This window comes from Telopea speciosissima, chromosome 3, assembly GCF_018873765.1.
Source record: "Telopea speciosissima isolate NSW1024214 ecotype Mountain lineage chromosome 3, Tspe_v1, whole genome shotgun sequence".
NCBI classification, from domain to species: Eukaryota; Viridiplantae; Streptophyta; class Magnoliopsida; order Proteales; family Proteaceae; genus Telopea; species Telopea speciosissima.
Window position 1 is genome coordinate 34,131,808 of NC_057918.1, and position 18,066 is coordinate 34,149,873.

At 40.0% G+C, this 18,066-nt stretch overlaps 1 protein-coding gene across 2 annotated transcripts in view; it reads right to left on the reverse strand.

The window, feature by feature from the left end:
* Nucleotides 1-18,066, reverse strand: part of LOC122655930 (DNA ligase 1) — a 59,473-nt gene that overhangs the window by 13,189 nt on the left and 28,218 nt on the right. For both annotated transcript variants that reach the window (XR_006332018.1, XM_043850320.1), the window contains 2 exons: nucleotides 12,508-12,595; nucleotides 1,388-1,519 (listed from right to left, as the gene is read on the reverse strand). Coding sequence is in view for 1 of the 2 variants with exons in the window: in XM_043850320.1 (XP_043706255.1) it covers nucleotides 1,388-1,519; nucleotides 12,508-12,595 (220 nt within the window). In the remaining variant the exon portion in view is untranslated. The remainder of the gene's footprint in view (nucleotides 1-1,387; nucleotides 1,520-12,507; nucleotides 12,596-18,066) is intronic.

Consider the following 18,066-nt stretch of genomic DNA (forward strand, 5'->3'; position numbering starts at 1 on the left):
ATCATATATAAAGAAAATTAAAAGACTTAAAAAATAAAACTCACCCTCTAATCCTACGTAACTAACTGTAAATTCTGAAGTAAAGAGAATAAAATAAACTAAAACACATTATTTCCCCAAATAAGATAAATTCCTAAAATCCTACTTGGTCCAAGAATTCAAATTGGACCCGGTTCATCTCCATGCAATTGGGTTTGGATCGGTCCAAGGTAGTGCACCAGTTGGGTCAGCCTGGTCCAAGATTCTCCTACATCACCGCAGAAAATTGATTGGATCAAACACCAATCCCACCAACGAACCACCGGGGCTTCACACCGCAAGGTGTCAATTAGATCAAACACCAATCCCACCAATCTTGATCAAACACAAGACAATCTCCAAAGGAGAGAACAAAGTTGCAAAGCAGCTTGAGCAGAATTTTCCAAAACAGTGAGGAAAAGAGGAGCCACATGGTTGTTCTTTATTTATATTGGCCAAAGGCCTAATTCCTATGCAGCCTAGGAATAGGAAATCCCAGGCTGAGTCTAAATACAAAACACTCCCTCTCTAAATTCATGTAGAGGTGTGGACCCTAAAATATACTTTAAGTTAAAAAGATTCTATCTAAAAGAATATTCTAAAATACTTAAATTGGACCAATGGTTCAACCGGTTCAATTTAAAACACTAAAACATGAAAGTAAACTAAGTATAGGGCTAATCCCATATGCAACTTATGTACCCCTACTTTAGGTCCATAAAAGTGACCTATTACATCGAAAACCCATGGGACCAAAGGCCTAACATATTTATAACCCAACCCTAGACTTATTTCTAAGGAAAGAAGCCCAGTTTGGTGATAAACCTGCATCAGCAACTGCATTAGTCCACGTATATCCCTTCAAGTCTGCAGCATGGCAACACAAGCCTCATGAGGAAATCAAACATCACTAAGAGCTGTGATATAAACCCTCAAACTTGCCAATTGTTAAAGTTGTTGAAGTGATGCCCCTTCAATCATTCAGGGTGGAGATACCCGTTACTATTTAGAGTATTCCCCACTTCCTTCAAAGGTCCTTACAAGTAAGAAGATATTGCACAGGCATCTATTCATAAACAACTAGCATAATAATTCAACTTGCTTATGACTATTATCAACATCCATAGCCATTAAATAGTTAGACGGAAAAAATAAGAATACCATGTATTTTTTTAGCACTGGGGCAATTACTTTTACATCAGGAAACCTGTCCATAATAGTAACACAGGGAGGTGATTACTGTTCTATAGAGAACTTCATAAACCATAATGGATCCCCTTGTCCAGAAAACTTACAGTAAGAAAGAGAAGGCACACTAAATTCTTTTCTTTTTTGTAGTTCTAACAAGTAACAACTAATTAAAATTTACCTGTCTACGAATATTAAGCTGCTCTGGAAGTAATGGCCGTCCATTGATGTACAATAAATCAAAAGCAAAGATGCAAACATCGACTTTCACGTCACTCAAGGTCACCCCTTTACGAGCACGAGTACTGAGGATCTGCCAGAAATGCCAACTAATTAAGCAGCATTTTTTTTGTCAAAATTAAGCAGTACTCAATGACAGCAACATCAAGGGGGGAAGAAAAGGGTTAAAATTGAGGGGGGTAGTGGGTGGGGAGTGTTGGGAAAATTCTAAAATGGACACCCCAAGGAAAGATTTTACACCAAATAGAATGTGATTGTGAAACCAATTTGTGCAGCCAGCCCCAGCTAATTGGGATAAATATTTAATGATGATGGTGGACATAACGATGATACAGAATATTGTAAAGGCCAAAGCAATGCAATATTTTCTTCCAAAACAGAAACTTTTCAGATACAAACAAAACAAGTGACTTGCGAATGAAAACCTCATAATATTCCATATATGTATCTAGGACACATATTAAAAAAGTATGATCAGCCAATATATACTAGGGGAAAGGATTGCCATGTCACTAGTGCAGCCTGTGCTTTCTAAGTGGTAGCCAATTGGGGGTTGGAGCCCGGTTCATGCAACAGAGGGACAGGGAGAACGGAGGAGAGAGCATGTGAGAGGGACTTTGGGTCTGGCGGTGTGTACAGCATTTTCCCTATACACTAATATAGGGACAAAGGGCTACTTCATTACTTATGAAAAATACAAGTTAGAAATACGCAGACAGAACTATAAAAAGATTTTAATCAGATGTAAGAAACAGATCTTAAAAGAATCTGGTCATAGAACTTAAGAACCAAAAGTATGAACTGGTCTGATCTCAAAATCCAAAACCAATGATGATAGCAGATGTAGAAATAAAATACGAACTAACTGAAATTTAGGTCAGGTTAATTCAGAAGTTCAATCAGTAGGGTTAGCAGTCTTCTTGTTAAAAGCATTTTATTATGCATACCCAATCCAGTGATCAGACCAGAAGACTAAAGCCTTTGGATCCTAGGTAGCCCAGTTAGGATTTAAAGGTGAATAGATTCTAGTAATGGAGGAGAGCTTTACAGCAAGAAGGAGAAGAAGAAGAGAAGAAGAGAGGATGAGGGAATCGTATGTGTTAGGAGAGAATTCTCCTAACATCTATTTACTTTACATTACTAAAAAACACTTTAGGGAATTACAAAGACCTCCTTGGGGAGGTAAAAGATAAAAAGAAATAAAAGTTAAAATTACAACTCTAGTGACTTATAACAAAGACATGGACTAAAGTTCCCCTAATACATAAACTCTAACACTCCCCCTCAAGCTGGAGAATAAATGTCATACATTCCCAGCTTGCACAATAAGGTACTAAATAGGCCAGAGATGAGACCCTTGGTGAAGATATCTGCTACTTGATCACCTGTCTTCACAAAAGGAGTACAAATGCAACCAGAATCCAGCTTCTCTTTGATGAAATGTAAATCAACCTCAATATGTTTGGTTCGATCATGTTGAACCGGATTGTGGGCAATACTTATAGCAGCCTAGTTGTCACAATAGATTCTCATTGGTCCTTCTGTGTCAAAACTCAAGTCTTGAAGTAGTCTCTTTAGCCATATAAGTTCACACACTCCATGAGCAATGGCTCTAAACTCTACCTCCGCGCTAGATCTAGCTACAACTGGTTGTTTCTTGCTCCTCCAAGTAACTAGATTACCACCCACAAAAGTGCAGCATCCAGAAGTAGATCTCCTGTCAAAGACTGAACCAGCCCAATCAGCATCTGTGTAACCTTCGATCTGCAAATGGTCATGCTTGGCAAATAGAAGACCCTTTCCTGGGCAGGATTTCAAGTACTCAATGATGCGACACACTACATCCAGATGTCCACTCCTGGGAGAATGCATAAACTAACTCACCACTCCTATTGCATAAGTGATGTCTGGTCGAGTTAAGGAGAGATTGATTAGTTTCCCAACTAATCTTTGATACTTGCCTGCATCTATGAGAGGAGAACCACATTCATCACCAAGCTTGTGATTCGGATCAATTGGAGAGGTGGCTGGTTTACACCCCAACTTTCCTGTCTCTTTCAGAAGGTCCAATACAAATTTCCTCTGGCATATGTTGATTCCTTTCCTTGATCTAGATACCTTAATACCCAAGAAATATTTCAAGAGTCCAGGAATATTTATCTCAGCAACATCATTCCCAGTTAGTACAATGTCATCAGCATAAACAATGAGAGCTGTGACCAAGGATTTAAGTCTCGGACCGTATCGTATCGTCTCGGCCTATACGTCTCGGTATCGGTCATGGTCGATACGATACAGGCCGAGACGTATCTTTTTTTTTAAACAATGCAAATATCTTGACTGTATCGAGACGTATCGACCGAGACGTACAGATAGATACGATACAACGATACGTATCGATACAGCCGAGAGTTTTTAAAAAGTGCCCTGTAGAGTTAAGCAGGACAATGCAAAAACACCTTAGAGATTCCAAAAAAAAAATTCAAGCAAGCACATGATGATGTTAATGCATTGGTGGAAAATTTTATGGAAGATTTTGAAGATTATGAAGGATCGGATATGGAAGCAGAGGAGGACCCAGAGTTGGCATTGGCGATGAAACAATCAAGACATGAAGCAAAAGAGCAACAATGGAGAGCTAAGCAATTGATTAGAAGTCAATTAGCTCGATCCAACCAGAGCCCTGTAGATATTGGTGTTGGCTCCTCTTGTCGTCCATCTCTAAGTAAGGGTAAGCAGCCTATTGGCCTTAGTAGAGCAACCAATGTGAAGGGGATGTTTGACCGGTTTACAAAGAGTAGTAAGGGTAAGAGAAAGAAGAGCCCAGATATCAGAGACATGGATCCTAATGTCTATAGACCAAGGGATGCTGGCCAACAGAGGATTGAAGAAAACTTTCAACCCAAAACACTTAGTAAAAGGATAGGCAGAGCAATCTCCAGATGGTTCCACAGTTCTATGATTCCACCACATAAGGCCAAAGATCCCCACTTCAAGGCCATGGTAAAGGAGATTCAGCGGTGTGGGAAAAATGTTAGCCACCCACACCTCATGAGATTGTTGGGCCTTACTTAGATGATATTGTCCAAGAGGTGCATAAGTATGTGGAGAGGTTCAAGGAGAAGTGGCCACTATATGGAGTGACCATCATGTGTGATGGATGGAGTGGACCAACAAGATTATCCATCATCAATTTTCTTATCTACTGTAATGGAAGGACGATCTTCCACAAGTCGGTCAATGCATCTAGTGAAATCAAAGATGCCAATTACTTGTACAAGTTAATGGATGAAGTTGTGGAGGACATGAGAGAAAAAAATGTTGTCCAAGTAGTAACTGACAATGCAGCAAATTTCAAGAAGGCTGGTCAGTTGCTTATGTTAAAGAGGCAACATCTATTTTGGACACCATGTGCAGCTCATTGCATAGATTTGATGTTCAAGGACATAGGAGAATTGCCCAAGGTCCAAAAGTTGGTTGGTAATGCAAGGAAAATCACCAACTTTATTTACAACCATAGTTGGGTTTTGGCATTGATGAAGAGTTACACACAAAGGGATTTAATGAGGCCTGCAACAACAAGATTTGCAACAAATTACATTGCAATTGATAGCCTCATTTCCCGAAAGCATGGGCTGCTACAGATGTTCACCTCTACTGAGTGGTTGACTAGCAATTATGCAAGGTCTGAAATTGGGAGATTTGTTCAAGATCTTGTCACCTCCTCAAAATTTTGGGCTGCGATGGGCCGACTTTATAATGTTATGATGCCACTCTTTTGTCTGCTTCGAGAGGTTGATGGGGATAAAAAGCAAACCATGGGTAAGATGGTAGAGACCATGGGATGTGTGAAGAGAAAAATACATGAGAATAACCCAACATCAAACAAGAAGAATTTGAAGATTATATCCGATCGATGGGAAAAGATGTTGGTTCAAGATGTTCATTGGGTAGGTAATCTTATAAGTATATGACTTTGGTTTCATTTTAAACACTTAGTAGTTAGTAAGTTACTATTTATTTATTTATTATTAGAATTTCTAGGTTTCTAACCATCCATTACAAACCATGTGCAGCACATTATTTGAATCCGGATATCCAATACTCCAATGATATAGGGTGTAGACCGGATCGATTGCGTACCCTAAGGAATGTTGTGAACAGAATGGAGCCAGATGTAGCGAAGGCCACACTTGCCATGGATGAGGTTAGAGCTAAATTAGTTGTATAAATGATTGAAACCAAGAATAGAGTGATTGGTGGAAGTGGAAATAATATATATATTTTTTTAATACCTCTCTAGGCTAAGTATTTTCGGGAGGCCACTAGTGATTTTGCTGATAGAATGGCTATCCATGCTAGGAGCACACAATACCCAGGTAAGTTAGGTTTATCTAATTTATTATATCATTTAAAATTTGTTTTAAGGTTTTGTCTTTTAATATTTCATTTATTATTGTACAGCTGATTGGTGGCTCAATTATGGGGGTACTAGTGCTCCACACTTAACCCGAATTGCAATTCGAGTGTTATCCGTGACGGCATCCTCTAGTGGCTGCGAATGTAACTGGAGTACATTCGGGTTGATACACACCAAACCCCGGAATCATCTCCGTTATTCAAAGTTGTAGAAACTAGTGTATGTCCATTACAACATGAAGGTGAAGCTTAAATATTTAGAGCTGGAAAGAGAAGGAGATGATGGAGATGTCAACCCAATCGACATCAACCACCTACTTGACGATGAAGATCCAGTTAGAGCATGGATAGAGGATACCGATAAGGTATTGGTGATGGATCAATTAAGTGAGGATCGCCAGACAACCAAACCTGATCCAATGATAGAGAGCATCATTCAACAGATGGATGAGGATGCAACATAGCCACCATCATAAGATCCTTGTCCTAATGTTGAAGAAAATGAAAGTAGCTCTAAAGAAGGTTTAGTCAGGAGGACGACGTCAGGTCATCCGTATGGAGGAACTCAACAACATGTTGATGATGAGGATGAAGACAACGATGGTGATGGTGATGGTGATGGTGGTGGTGGTTCTGTTGCTGCTACTACTGTTGCTGCTGCTGCTGATGATGATGATGATGATGATGATGGTAGTGGTGGTGGTGGCCATGGTGCTGGAGGTAGTAGTGGTGCTGGAGGTAGTGGTGGTGGCCATGAGGCTTCACAACATCGTGCTGGGGTTCAGTTCACATGTGAGGCAGGATACACACGTACTACCCAAGATATGGATCATGGTCCTGAGCCTGCTGGCCATAAGACTTACTCGCGGAAGCCGTATAAAGGCAAGTCTGCCAAGCGCTCCCACAATCCATATGATAGTGATGTGTTTATGCGTGGCATGGAGTCACTTAGCATTAGTTCTGATTATGCTGGTGCTTCATCAGGCCATGGGCATTATGCATCAGATTCTTCTTCAGGCTATGGACATGGGGCTTCTGTAGGGTATGGAAGTTATGGATACGGAGAGAATCAAGCACAAGCACAAGCACAAGCACAACCTAGTGCTTTCGTGACATTAGCCACCCGAGCGATACACGATTCTATTATGAGTGGGAGAGTCACTACCATCGTATTTTGTGGCTCGAGATTGTGCTTATGTTCGGACAAGACACAACATCATCCTAGTCGCTCCTATTGTTGAAGACCCTTACAGACATGACTTTGATCCACCCCGACATTCTTCATGGCAATAGAGTGACTCTACATGTAAGGAATTTCATCTTTTAATCTTTTATAACAATTTCAAAGTGCCGCACTTGTCTGGTTATTGATTATTCACAATTCTTAGTATATATGCATGATATATGACACAAATTGCTTGTTTATATTGTTTTTTGTGTCCAAAAGTGTATTTTCATGTGTATTTTGATCATTTTCATGCATTTCTGCACCGATTGATATGTATCTCCGATACGATACGATACGTCTCTTAAAATCGCCTGACCGATACGATACCCGATACCGATACTTAAATCCTTGGCTGTGACTACCATTTCCTCTCTTGATAAACAAAGTGTGGTCAGCTCGACTCCGGTAATATCCATTCTTTAGGATGGCTTGTCTAAATCTCTCAAACCAGGCCTTAGGAGATTGTTTGAGGCCATAGAAAGCTTTCTTCAAGAGACACACTTTCCCTTCAGCTGAGGGACACTTAAAACCAGGAGGGGGCTGCATGTATACTTCTTCTGCTAAATCTCTATGAAGAAATGCATTCTTCACATCTAATTGGTACATTGGCCAATCTTTATTGACTGCTACTGACAGAAGAACCCGGATTGAGTTATGCTTGGCTACAGGGGCAAAGGTCTCTTGGTAGTCAATACCATAGACTTGACTGTACCCCTTTGCAACCAGTCGAGCATTATATCTTTCCACCGTACCATCTAATCTATACTCGATGGTATAAACCCATCTGCATCCAACTGGAATTCTCCCCCTGAGAAGATCAACCAGTGTCCAAGTATTATTCTTCTCCAGGGCCACCACTTCCTCAGACATTGCTTGCATCCATTTTGGATCGGATAAGGCTTCTGTGACATTTTTGGGAATGGAAGAAGACTCAAGGGCAATGGAAAAGGCAATACCTGTAGGAGAAATAAAGTCATAGGAAACAAACTGGGCTATGGGGTTAGTACAGGCTCTCTTCCCCTTTCTCATAGCAATGGGAAGATCTAATTCAGAAGGAGAAGCATTACTTGACTGAGGAGGATGAGACTGAGGATTGAGGAGAAAGGAGTGCCAAGGGAGATTTGGAGCCAAGGAGTGGAGATGGCATCCAGTTAATAAGGAAGGCAGTAGTAAGAAGTGCATCAGACCAAAAAGTCTTAGGCACATGCATACCAAATAGAAGACTCCTGGTGATTTCCAACAAGTAATGGTTTTTTTTCTCAGCCAGCCCATTTTGTTGAGGGGTGTCAACACATGCCAGTTGGTGGATAATGCCATTATCAGTAAAGAATTGTTGGAGCCTCCCATACATGTACTCACCCCCCTTATCAGACCTAACAATTTGAATTCGAGTACCAAACTGAGTACTGATAAAGTTATACAAACTCTTTAAGGCATCACAAACATCACTCTTTTGTTTCAACAAAACAGTCCAAGTGGATCTAGAATAGTCATCCACAAATGAAAAAAGTAACGAAAACCAGACAAAGAAGTAGTGGGAGAAGGTCCCCAAACATTAGAATGAACAAGAGAAAAAGGAACTGTTGATCTATTACTATGATAAGGATAAGATGTTTGACAATGTTTAGCAAAAATACATGATTCACACTGAAAAACATTAGAAGAAGGAAAAAAAGTAAACAAATGGGGTAACTGTCTCCTCATAACAACAAAAGAGGGATGACCCAAACGTTGATGCCAAAGCATTACAGACTCCAAAGTACTACGGTCACTCCGACCACAAACATAAGCTGCAGCAGTAGATGAATCAGGTAACCGTGGTTCAAGAAGGTAGAGTCTTCCTTTCTCAGTCCCACTGCCAATAACCCTCTTTGTCTCCAAATCCTGAAAAAGACAATAGGAAGGAAAGAAAGTGACACAACAATTTAGGGATTTGGTTAGGTGACTTACTGATAATAGGTTAGTAGCAAAATCAGGGACATGAAGAACAGACTCAAGAGAAAGAGAGGGAGTAACCCTCACGTTACCCTTACCAGAGACAGAAGAAAGGGAACCATTAGCAACCCTTACCTTGTCCCGGCCAAAGCAAATGGAATAGGAATCATAATACTATAACTTACCAGTCATGTGGTCAGAGGCTCCGGAGTCAATGATCCAAGTGGGAGCAGTAGGAGCGGCAGATGAGACCTGCAGAGCTGAGGCAGAAGCAGTGGACCCTCCAGGGGTAGAACTACTAGAGGAATGACCAATGTGGGACATCAGCCGCCGGAGGGCTACAATATCATCATGTGAAAGAGAATCAATAGCAGACTGGGATCTAGATGTCTCAGTCTCAGATGTCACAGAGTGAGCCCTAGCTCCCCCTCGCTTGCCACCCCGAGCACCAGATGAACCACCACGCATACCTGGGGGTTGCCCATGAAGGTCCCAACATCTATCCTTGGTGTGTCCCAGTTTTCCACAATGATCACATTTAAATCTCTCACAGTGATCTCCACGAGTTGGCCCTTGGCATTTCCCCCCGGTTTTCCAGTCTCTGTGGGAACTAGAAACAAGAGCAGATTTCTCCATTGATGGTGCAGTATCCATGGTTGCTCTCCTGGTTTCCTCACTTTGCAAGTAACTACATACTTCATCCAAGGATGGAAGGGGAGACCTCCCTAGGATCTGTAGACGAATGGGCTCATACTCGGGATTGAGTCCACCAAGTAGAGAGAAGATCCTTTCAACTTCCTGGTTCTTGTAGACCTTAACTTCATCTTCAGAATTGGACAGCCGAAGGTATCTGTAGTGATCATATTCCTGCCACAGGCTAATAACAGTGTTGTAATAATTAGAGATGCTCCTCTCACCATGCTTCATATTGATAACCTTTTGGTAAATTTGGTAGATCTTTACATAGTCACCAACTCGATCAAAGGTCCTGGTAATATTATCCCACATATCCTTTGCAGTCTCCTTGTCCATAAATCTCCTACTTATTTCAGGTTTCATGGAGAAGACCAGCCAAGTCATAACGGTGGAGTTCTCAGTTTCCCATTTCAGGTATCCTGGATCAGTAGTAGCGGGCTCCTTAATAGAGCCAGTAATATACCCCAACTTTCCTCTACTTCTCAGAGACATCTTCATAGAACGAGACCAGTCCAAGTCGTTGGTTGTATCCAACTTCACAACCGATATTTGGGTGTTGGGGTTATCATAGGAAGCCATAGTGGGGATACCACTAGCCGGAAGTAGTCCACTAACCTCAGAATCAGCCCCAGAAATAGTAGAGATGGTACCAAAAAACCAAACAAATCAGAATGTTGTCTTGCACAAGTGTGGAGTAAACTCTACCCAAATACAGGCAAGATATCCAGCAAACAAAGGGCAATACACTGCCCATCCAAATATGAAAGGTGTCTTGCACAAATGGGGAGTAAACTCTACCCAAACACAGGCAAGATATCCAGCAAACAAGGGGCAATACACTGCCTAAGTAGTCACAACAGTAAAAAAAGGAGGATAAATCCTTCACAAAAATTAAATCAAACACCTCATGTGCAGCCGAACTTCATTCACAGCAGCCATACACCACATAACAACCAAAAAACTTCAAAAGAACCTCAGTGCATAATACCCAACAAGTGTAACAAGATGTAGACCTTCCAATCTTATCAGCTAATAACCATCTCAATGCATTGGTTTCCAAAAAAGAAGTCAAATAAGAAGCAGAAACAGAGCTGGCGGAATTACTGTAGCAGGAGCCAAAAAAAGGAATTGCAGACCTTGGGCTATCTTCCTTCGCAACCAAGCTTTTGGGGGTTTGAAAGCGGACCCTAAGACAACTTGAATGGGCCAAGTACCACCTCCAACAAAGCTCTGATGAGGAAGAAGAAGAGCATTTTCAATTCTCGGGTTACTGTTCACGGAACAGTAATCTGGGCTGCTTTCTTTGATTTGAGCTGCAAACTGCCCAATGTCTTCCTTCAAACTTCTCAAACTTCTTGTGTATGACCTTCTTGATGATGAGAGAACTTCATTAGATTACTTGTGTATTTCTTTACATGGTATAACCTCCTATTGGAACCCTCTACATTTTCTAGGGTTCCAAAGAAGGATACAAGGCAGCTAGAACCCTAGTCGACTCTCAAACCTAACTCTTATACCAAGTTAGGATTTAAAGGTGAATAGATTCTAGTAATGAAGGAGAGCTTTACAGCAAGAAGGAGAAGAAGAAGAAAAGATAACAGAAGAAGAGAAGAAGAGAAGAAGAGAGGATGAGGGAATCGTATGTGCTAGGAGAGAATTCTCCTAACATCTATTTACTTTACATTACTAAAAAACACTTCAGGGAATTACAAAGACCTCCTTGGGGAGGTAAAAGATAAAAAGAAATAAAAGTTAAAATTACAACTCTAGTGACTTATAACAAAGACATGGACTAAAGTACCCCTAATACATAAACTCTAACAAGCCCAACCAAAAAAACTAGTATGCGATGCGTTTTAAAACATTGGTGGAATTATTCACTGAGCCTTTTCTGGATTTAATGCCACAGATAAGATTCTTTGAAACAACGGATTACAGAAGCCTAGTAAGTTCATATAAAGAAATTTACTAAGCAGATAATATTATAACAGGATAACAGGGTAAGGTAAAAGAAAACTAAGCAGATAAGGTTCCCCCACACCTTGACTGGGCTTTATTGATGAAAGAGGTCAAGTGGCTGGAGCTAGACCATGTTGAGTTCAGAAAACATTACACTCCAAGATATGAATGAACAAAATGCCCATTTTGTAATGTGAGTATTTCACCTGCGTATATCCCTAATACCTTCCCAAACATACATGGTTTTTTTTTTGGATGGTTAGGTCCAAGGAGAGTTGAACTCATGACCTCTTATTTGTGAGGCGTTGGTCCTTGCCAACAAAGCAACCCCCTTGGAGTTTACAAAAATGTATGTTGCTACACTATAAATACATTTTCTCAATTGCAGAATTGAACAAAAAAACGAAAAAAGAAAAAAGTCAGGCGTGGTCTTCCAAATATAAATGAAAAGCCATGTGAATCAAAAAGTTCACTGCAGTTGAAAGAAGAGGAAAGAAACAGAGTGAAAAAGGAGGAACAAGAAATCTATTGCTCTCCTTTTAATGTTGTTAGAACTTCATCCCATCAACAGAAGAAAGGCAAAAATTCTGAAAAAAGAGAACAGATAGAAGCATCTGATTGAAATCATCGAATTAATAAAAGAATTTCCAAGAAGTCTCTGAACTAAAAGCAAAATAACATTTTTAAAGAAGAGAATAGAGCATTTTTCGAAGAAAAAAAACAAGTCCCTATGCTATCCATTTAAACAACCTAACTCCTAATATTGCACCTGAAACTGAATTTACCTAGACGACATAAAAAAAAATTATGTGAAAATGAAATACCTGGAAAGGTTGAATCTTCTGTTTTTCACGGTCATAAGCAACAACTTCACAGTCGAGAACAAATGATTTCACAGAGGACTTCTTCACTCTGCACTCTGACAATAGAAGTTAGGGATCACTGTATCCACACACAAATTGAAAGTAAACTTATTTCAGAAGCAACCTTCCATTCTGGAAAAATGACAAAAACATACAGATCCCCAATTGTAGCTCACAACCCTTTTAACTGGGTAAATATTTCATTTGCGTAATAAACCACCTCTCCTTGTTGTCTCCTCCCCCCCCCCCCCCTCTCCCCGCCCAAATAGGAAAAAGGGGAAAGGTCTGACCCATTTGGAGGTTTTAAAGCTTGCGATTCTGGATTCCTGAAAATCAGAAACCTTAACAGCATACATCTCGTGGGGCCAGCTGGAGGTCATTTAAATGGCTTACTGAATCCAGAATTCCAGGATTTCACAAGCTTATCTTCAACCCAATCGTGGGCTAATTGTTAGGAGTATAATTTTGTTAGTTTTATTACTTTTTAATTGACTAGCAGTTTCTTTCTTTATATAGTGTTATCAATGCATTAGGACGCTCCATTCTTAGCCTACAGCAAGAGGAGTTGGTCTTTGTGACAAACCAGGATCTGTAACCAGTAACTGGAATAGAGGAGAGAGGAGAGAAGGGAGAAAGAGATTAAGAAAGGAGAAGAGAGGAGGCTGCCTAAGAGAGAAGCAGTCGATGTTCTTAGCAGTCCTCCTACTGCACTATATATCATACCAAACAATTACAATCACGCAAGGAATAGAAGTCCTTGCGATAGTCCAAAGATAGAAAACAACTAAAAGAAGCCTAGCCTAGCTAGGAGCATGGTTCAAGAACTCGGTTTTAGTACTAGTTTCGCCCAGCCAGAAAACCGAGTTGGACCGAGTTCTCAGCGAGTTGGTGCTTTTTTTTTTTGTTTTTTGAACTAGGTGGGTTTTCTACCAAGTTTGGTCTTGAAACTTGGCTATACAGCCTATTATGGGCCATTTAAACGCAATGGCAATATCAAGTTGTCCAAAATCAAAGACCAAATAGGAGTTTGACTTCGGACCCTAGTTTGGTAGGCTACGATGTACTAATAGGTCCTATTCTACACATAATTTAGTAATAGAAAGCAATCAAAGCATACAATTAATATAAAACAAATTAAATATGCATTAAAAATGTAAAAGTGTAAAATACATTACTCTTAACATTTACATCTATCATCCCAAGTCATATTGCCGAATCAAGTATTCCTCTGAATGTGCCACATAGGATTCCCATGTCATAGTGTTGTTGAAGAATCGCACATAGTCTTCCATACAATTCATATAAGCTATGTAACATATATTAATTTGACACCCAACCACCAAGATTTGAACATATTTTTGGAAAAAAAAAATAGATTTGGGAAAAATGGTTTACCTTGTAATCCTCCAAACTAAATCAAAATTCTTTGGATTCGTTGTAGATGTAGCAAATTTGATGTTGGATGAAGCTTCTCCGCACAATTCGATGAATTTTCGATGGAAAATGGGATCAAAACCATGCAAATTGGGTTTTCTGGGGGTCTCTGTCGAGACCAGCAAGAGTAGCGAGATCTCGATTGGTCTCGGTCAAGATCTACACATTTTATATGAGTCTGGAACTTAAGTGAACCGAGATCTCGGTCGAGATAATATAAACCAGCCATTTCACCACTCATCTGGGCTCGCCTTTCCAAAAAAGCAAGATCTCACCAAGTTCTTGCATGGCTAGGAGATAGAAATCTAGTCTGATTAGGAAAGAAATTAAATAACACAAGAAACATAACCCAAATAACCACGACAAGGAAACTCCCCCTGTTGTGGTGCATACTTTAACACTCCCCCTCAAGCTGAAGTATACAAAGCAAGGGCTTCAACTTGGACCAACAAGAATAGAAATTAAACACAGCACCAGTCTTGAATAGCAATTGTAGATGCCAGTGAGCACGACGAAAACTTCATTTTGGTAGCAATATCAGCTCAAGCACACAAATCATCAGCAACATCAATTGATAATAATCTTTGTGTCGAATAAAATTAATCATAGTTATCAAGGCGGGAAAGCGACCATGGCGTTTTAGAGGGGCAAAATTCAAGGCGACACCGCCATGGCGGCAAGGGCAAGGCGTCCAAGGCGACCAAGCAGCATGGACAGCATGGCGACACCTTGATAACTATGAAATTAATTAGCAACAAAGCAACAATATCATATTAGTAACAGCAACACCAAAAGCATTTCTTAAAAAAAACGGTAGTTGGTAATAATCTTCACAAAAAGATAAAAGTGCAGCATCCAACGGCTACATCATAAGCCCTTCTCAAGGAAGGCAAGAAGAGTACAATATAAGTTATTGCAAACAAAGATATGATTAGTAAAGATCAGATTCACCCTTGAGCCTCAAACAAAAGTCCCAAATAAAATTCCACTAATAAATATACGATATAGGTTACTGCAAACCAAGTAGCAGCATCAAGTTGTTGGTGGACTAAATAAATGTTGTTGAATACCATCTTAGCCGGCCCCATTTAGTTGGGATAAGGCTGAATTTGTTGCTGCTGTTGTTGTTGTTGTTGTTGTTGATGAATACCATCTTCATAGATAAATTGTTGTTGGGGACACGAACAAATAAATAATAATAATCTTCACTGAAATAATCTTGAGCAAATGACACGAACAAATTAATCTTCATCCGATGAATTGAGCAAATAAGAATCACCAATCTCCCCCTCACTTGTAGCACGACACGTGGACAAATAAAGCATAGGTTGCAATAAATAATATTCATCCAACATATAATAATCAGCATCATCAATTGCAAATAATCTGCAATAAAAAAAAATTAAATCTCCATGCAAACAAAATCCCAATAATATCCAATCTTCCCCTTCCGGTAGCAAATAAGCCTTATGCAAGTACCAATCTTCAAAAATTGTCACCCCAAATTGATGTGATCAAGGGGTCACCAAAATGTAGGACTAGTTCAACTAAGAACCTACCCTAGAATAGGATCGATGTACTGTCTAGCAGTGGAGATCTTCAGCAAAATACCATAGAAAACTGAACCGCTTTGCTATTTTGAGAGGTCTTCAATCAGCAGTGGATTGGAATTCAATAGGGCTTCTTGTATTGACCGGTTACAGAATTCCAACACTGTAGTTAGGCCTTAGATTGCAGTAGACTTCAGAATACAGATCTCTCACAGAATCCGTTTGAAAATAAAAGAAAATTAAAATAAAATAAAATAAGGTACAATAGAATTGTATTGAGTCTCTCACTCTCTCTCGGGCCTCTCACCCTTTCAAGGCATCTCAACTCTCAACTGAATCACACAGCTTCATGAAGAAAACTTCAAGCATTCTTTATCTCAATCATCTCTGGTAATGGCTATTACAAATATATTTAAAGAAAATCCAATTAAAGTCCAAATCTAACTAACATTTTAATTTCAGATTACATATAAGCTAAGATTACATATAAGCTAACTAATAAAACTAATTATTACAACTGTAGGAGTCCTCCACGTATTGGCAATTGAATCTTCAATTCGCATTCAATCTTCACCAGCTGTCATGGGCCCACTCAAACCTGGAATTAATCCTTTCTCTAATCTTTGCTGCAAGGAATTTATTTTCAAGACCAATCTTCTCACCGCTGCCCATGGGGCCCACACGAAGTGGAGTTACTTCTAGAAAATATCTCCCCATAATCAGCAATCTTGATTGCAAGTAAATCTCCCAAATATAACTGATCGACTCCTACTTTATTTCTGGAAATAAATCCCCTTTTATGCTGCAGAACGATATCCTCTTCAAATCTGGAAACATGCTAACTTAAAATCTATTAAATTCTGAAGATAACCTTCCACAAAATACGATGGACGATAGGAGGGATGTACCAGGACAGGTTCTTGCTCATTCCTTATGATATGCTCCTCAAAATTAGAAATATGTCCCATTGGAACAACAACTCAGCCTTATCCCAACTAAATGAGGTCGGCTACATGGATCATTTCAATCAAAGTAGGGAAAACTGAGATCCACACAAAGGGAAAGGGAATTAAAATTGTAAATCTGTAAAAGAAGAAGAAAGGAGGGAGGAAGAAGAAGATGTGCTGCAACTCTTGGGAGTCACAACCGTAAGGTTGGGACTGCCCATCGATTTCAATATATAATAGGGAAAACCCCAAAAACACAAAACAAAAGTCATAAATACCCCCATAGAGAAATCGTGATTAGTAAATCACGATTCCCCTCCCCTCTTTACATTGTGACTTCTAACACTCCCCCTCAAGCTGGAGCATAGATGTTAATCATGCCCAGCTTGTTACAAATATACTCAACCCTTATACTTTCCAAAGACTTGGTAAACAAATCAGCAAGTTGCTCCCCCGTTCAAACATGCCGAGGAGAAATGATCCCTTGTTGCAGCTTCTCACGGACAAAATGACAATGTATCTCAATGTGTTTCGTCCTTTCATGAAACACAGGATTAGTAGAAATATGGATAGCAGCCTGATTATCACACCACAAAGTCATAGGAGAATTGTCTACAAACCCAAGTTCAGTCATCAACTGTTTGATCCACATCAGTTCACAAGTACCATGAGCCATAGCACGATACTCGGACTCTGCACTAGATCGAGCTACAACGGTCTGTTTCTTGCTTTTCCACGACACCAGGTTCCCTCCAACAAACATACAATATCCTGAAGTAGACCTCCGATCAACTGGAGATCCTGCCCAGTCAGCATCTGAAAAACCCTCAACCCTTCCATGACCATGGTTAAAATATAAGACACCACATCCAAGAGCCTTCTTGATATATCATAGAACCCGTATAACTGCAACCTAATGTGATCACCGAGAAGCGGACAAAAACTGACTCAGAACACTGACAGGAAAGGAGATGTCACGCCTAGTCACAATCAAATAATTAAGTTTCCCTACATGTCTCCGATACTTCTCAGGATCCTCAAGAACATCACCATCATATGCCATAAGCTTCAAATTTAGATCCATAGGAGTATCCAGTGGTTTAGCGCCCAACAACCCTATCTCTAAAAGCAGGCCAAGAACATACTTTCGCTGTGAGAGCGAAATTCCTTTCCGTGATTGAGCAACTTCAATGCCCAAAAAATATTTCAGTCTTCCCAGATCTTTAGTCCGAAATTGTTGTCCCAAATGAGCTTTCAAATTCTCAATACTCTCTTATGATGACAATATCATCCACATAGACTATCAAAATATCCTTCCGGAATCCGATAGCCGAAAAAACACCGAATGGTAACTTTCAGATCGTGTCAACCCAAACTCCAACACAACATCAGTAAATCGGCCAAACCACGCTCGAGGCGACTGTTTCAGCCCATACAACGATTTCTTCAGCTTATACACCCTACCAAACTCCCCCTGAGCAACAAGCCCAGGAGGTTGCTCCATATATACTTCCTCATGGAAATCACCATGTAAGAAGACATTTTTCACATCTAACTGAAATAAAGGCCAATGATGTGTAGCAGCCAAA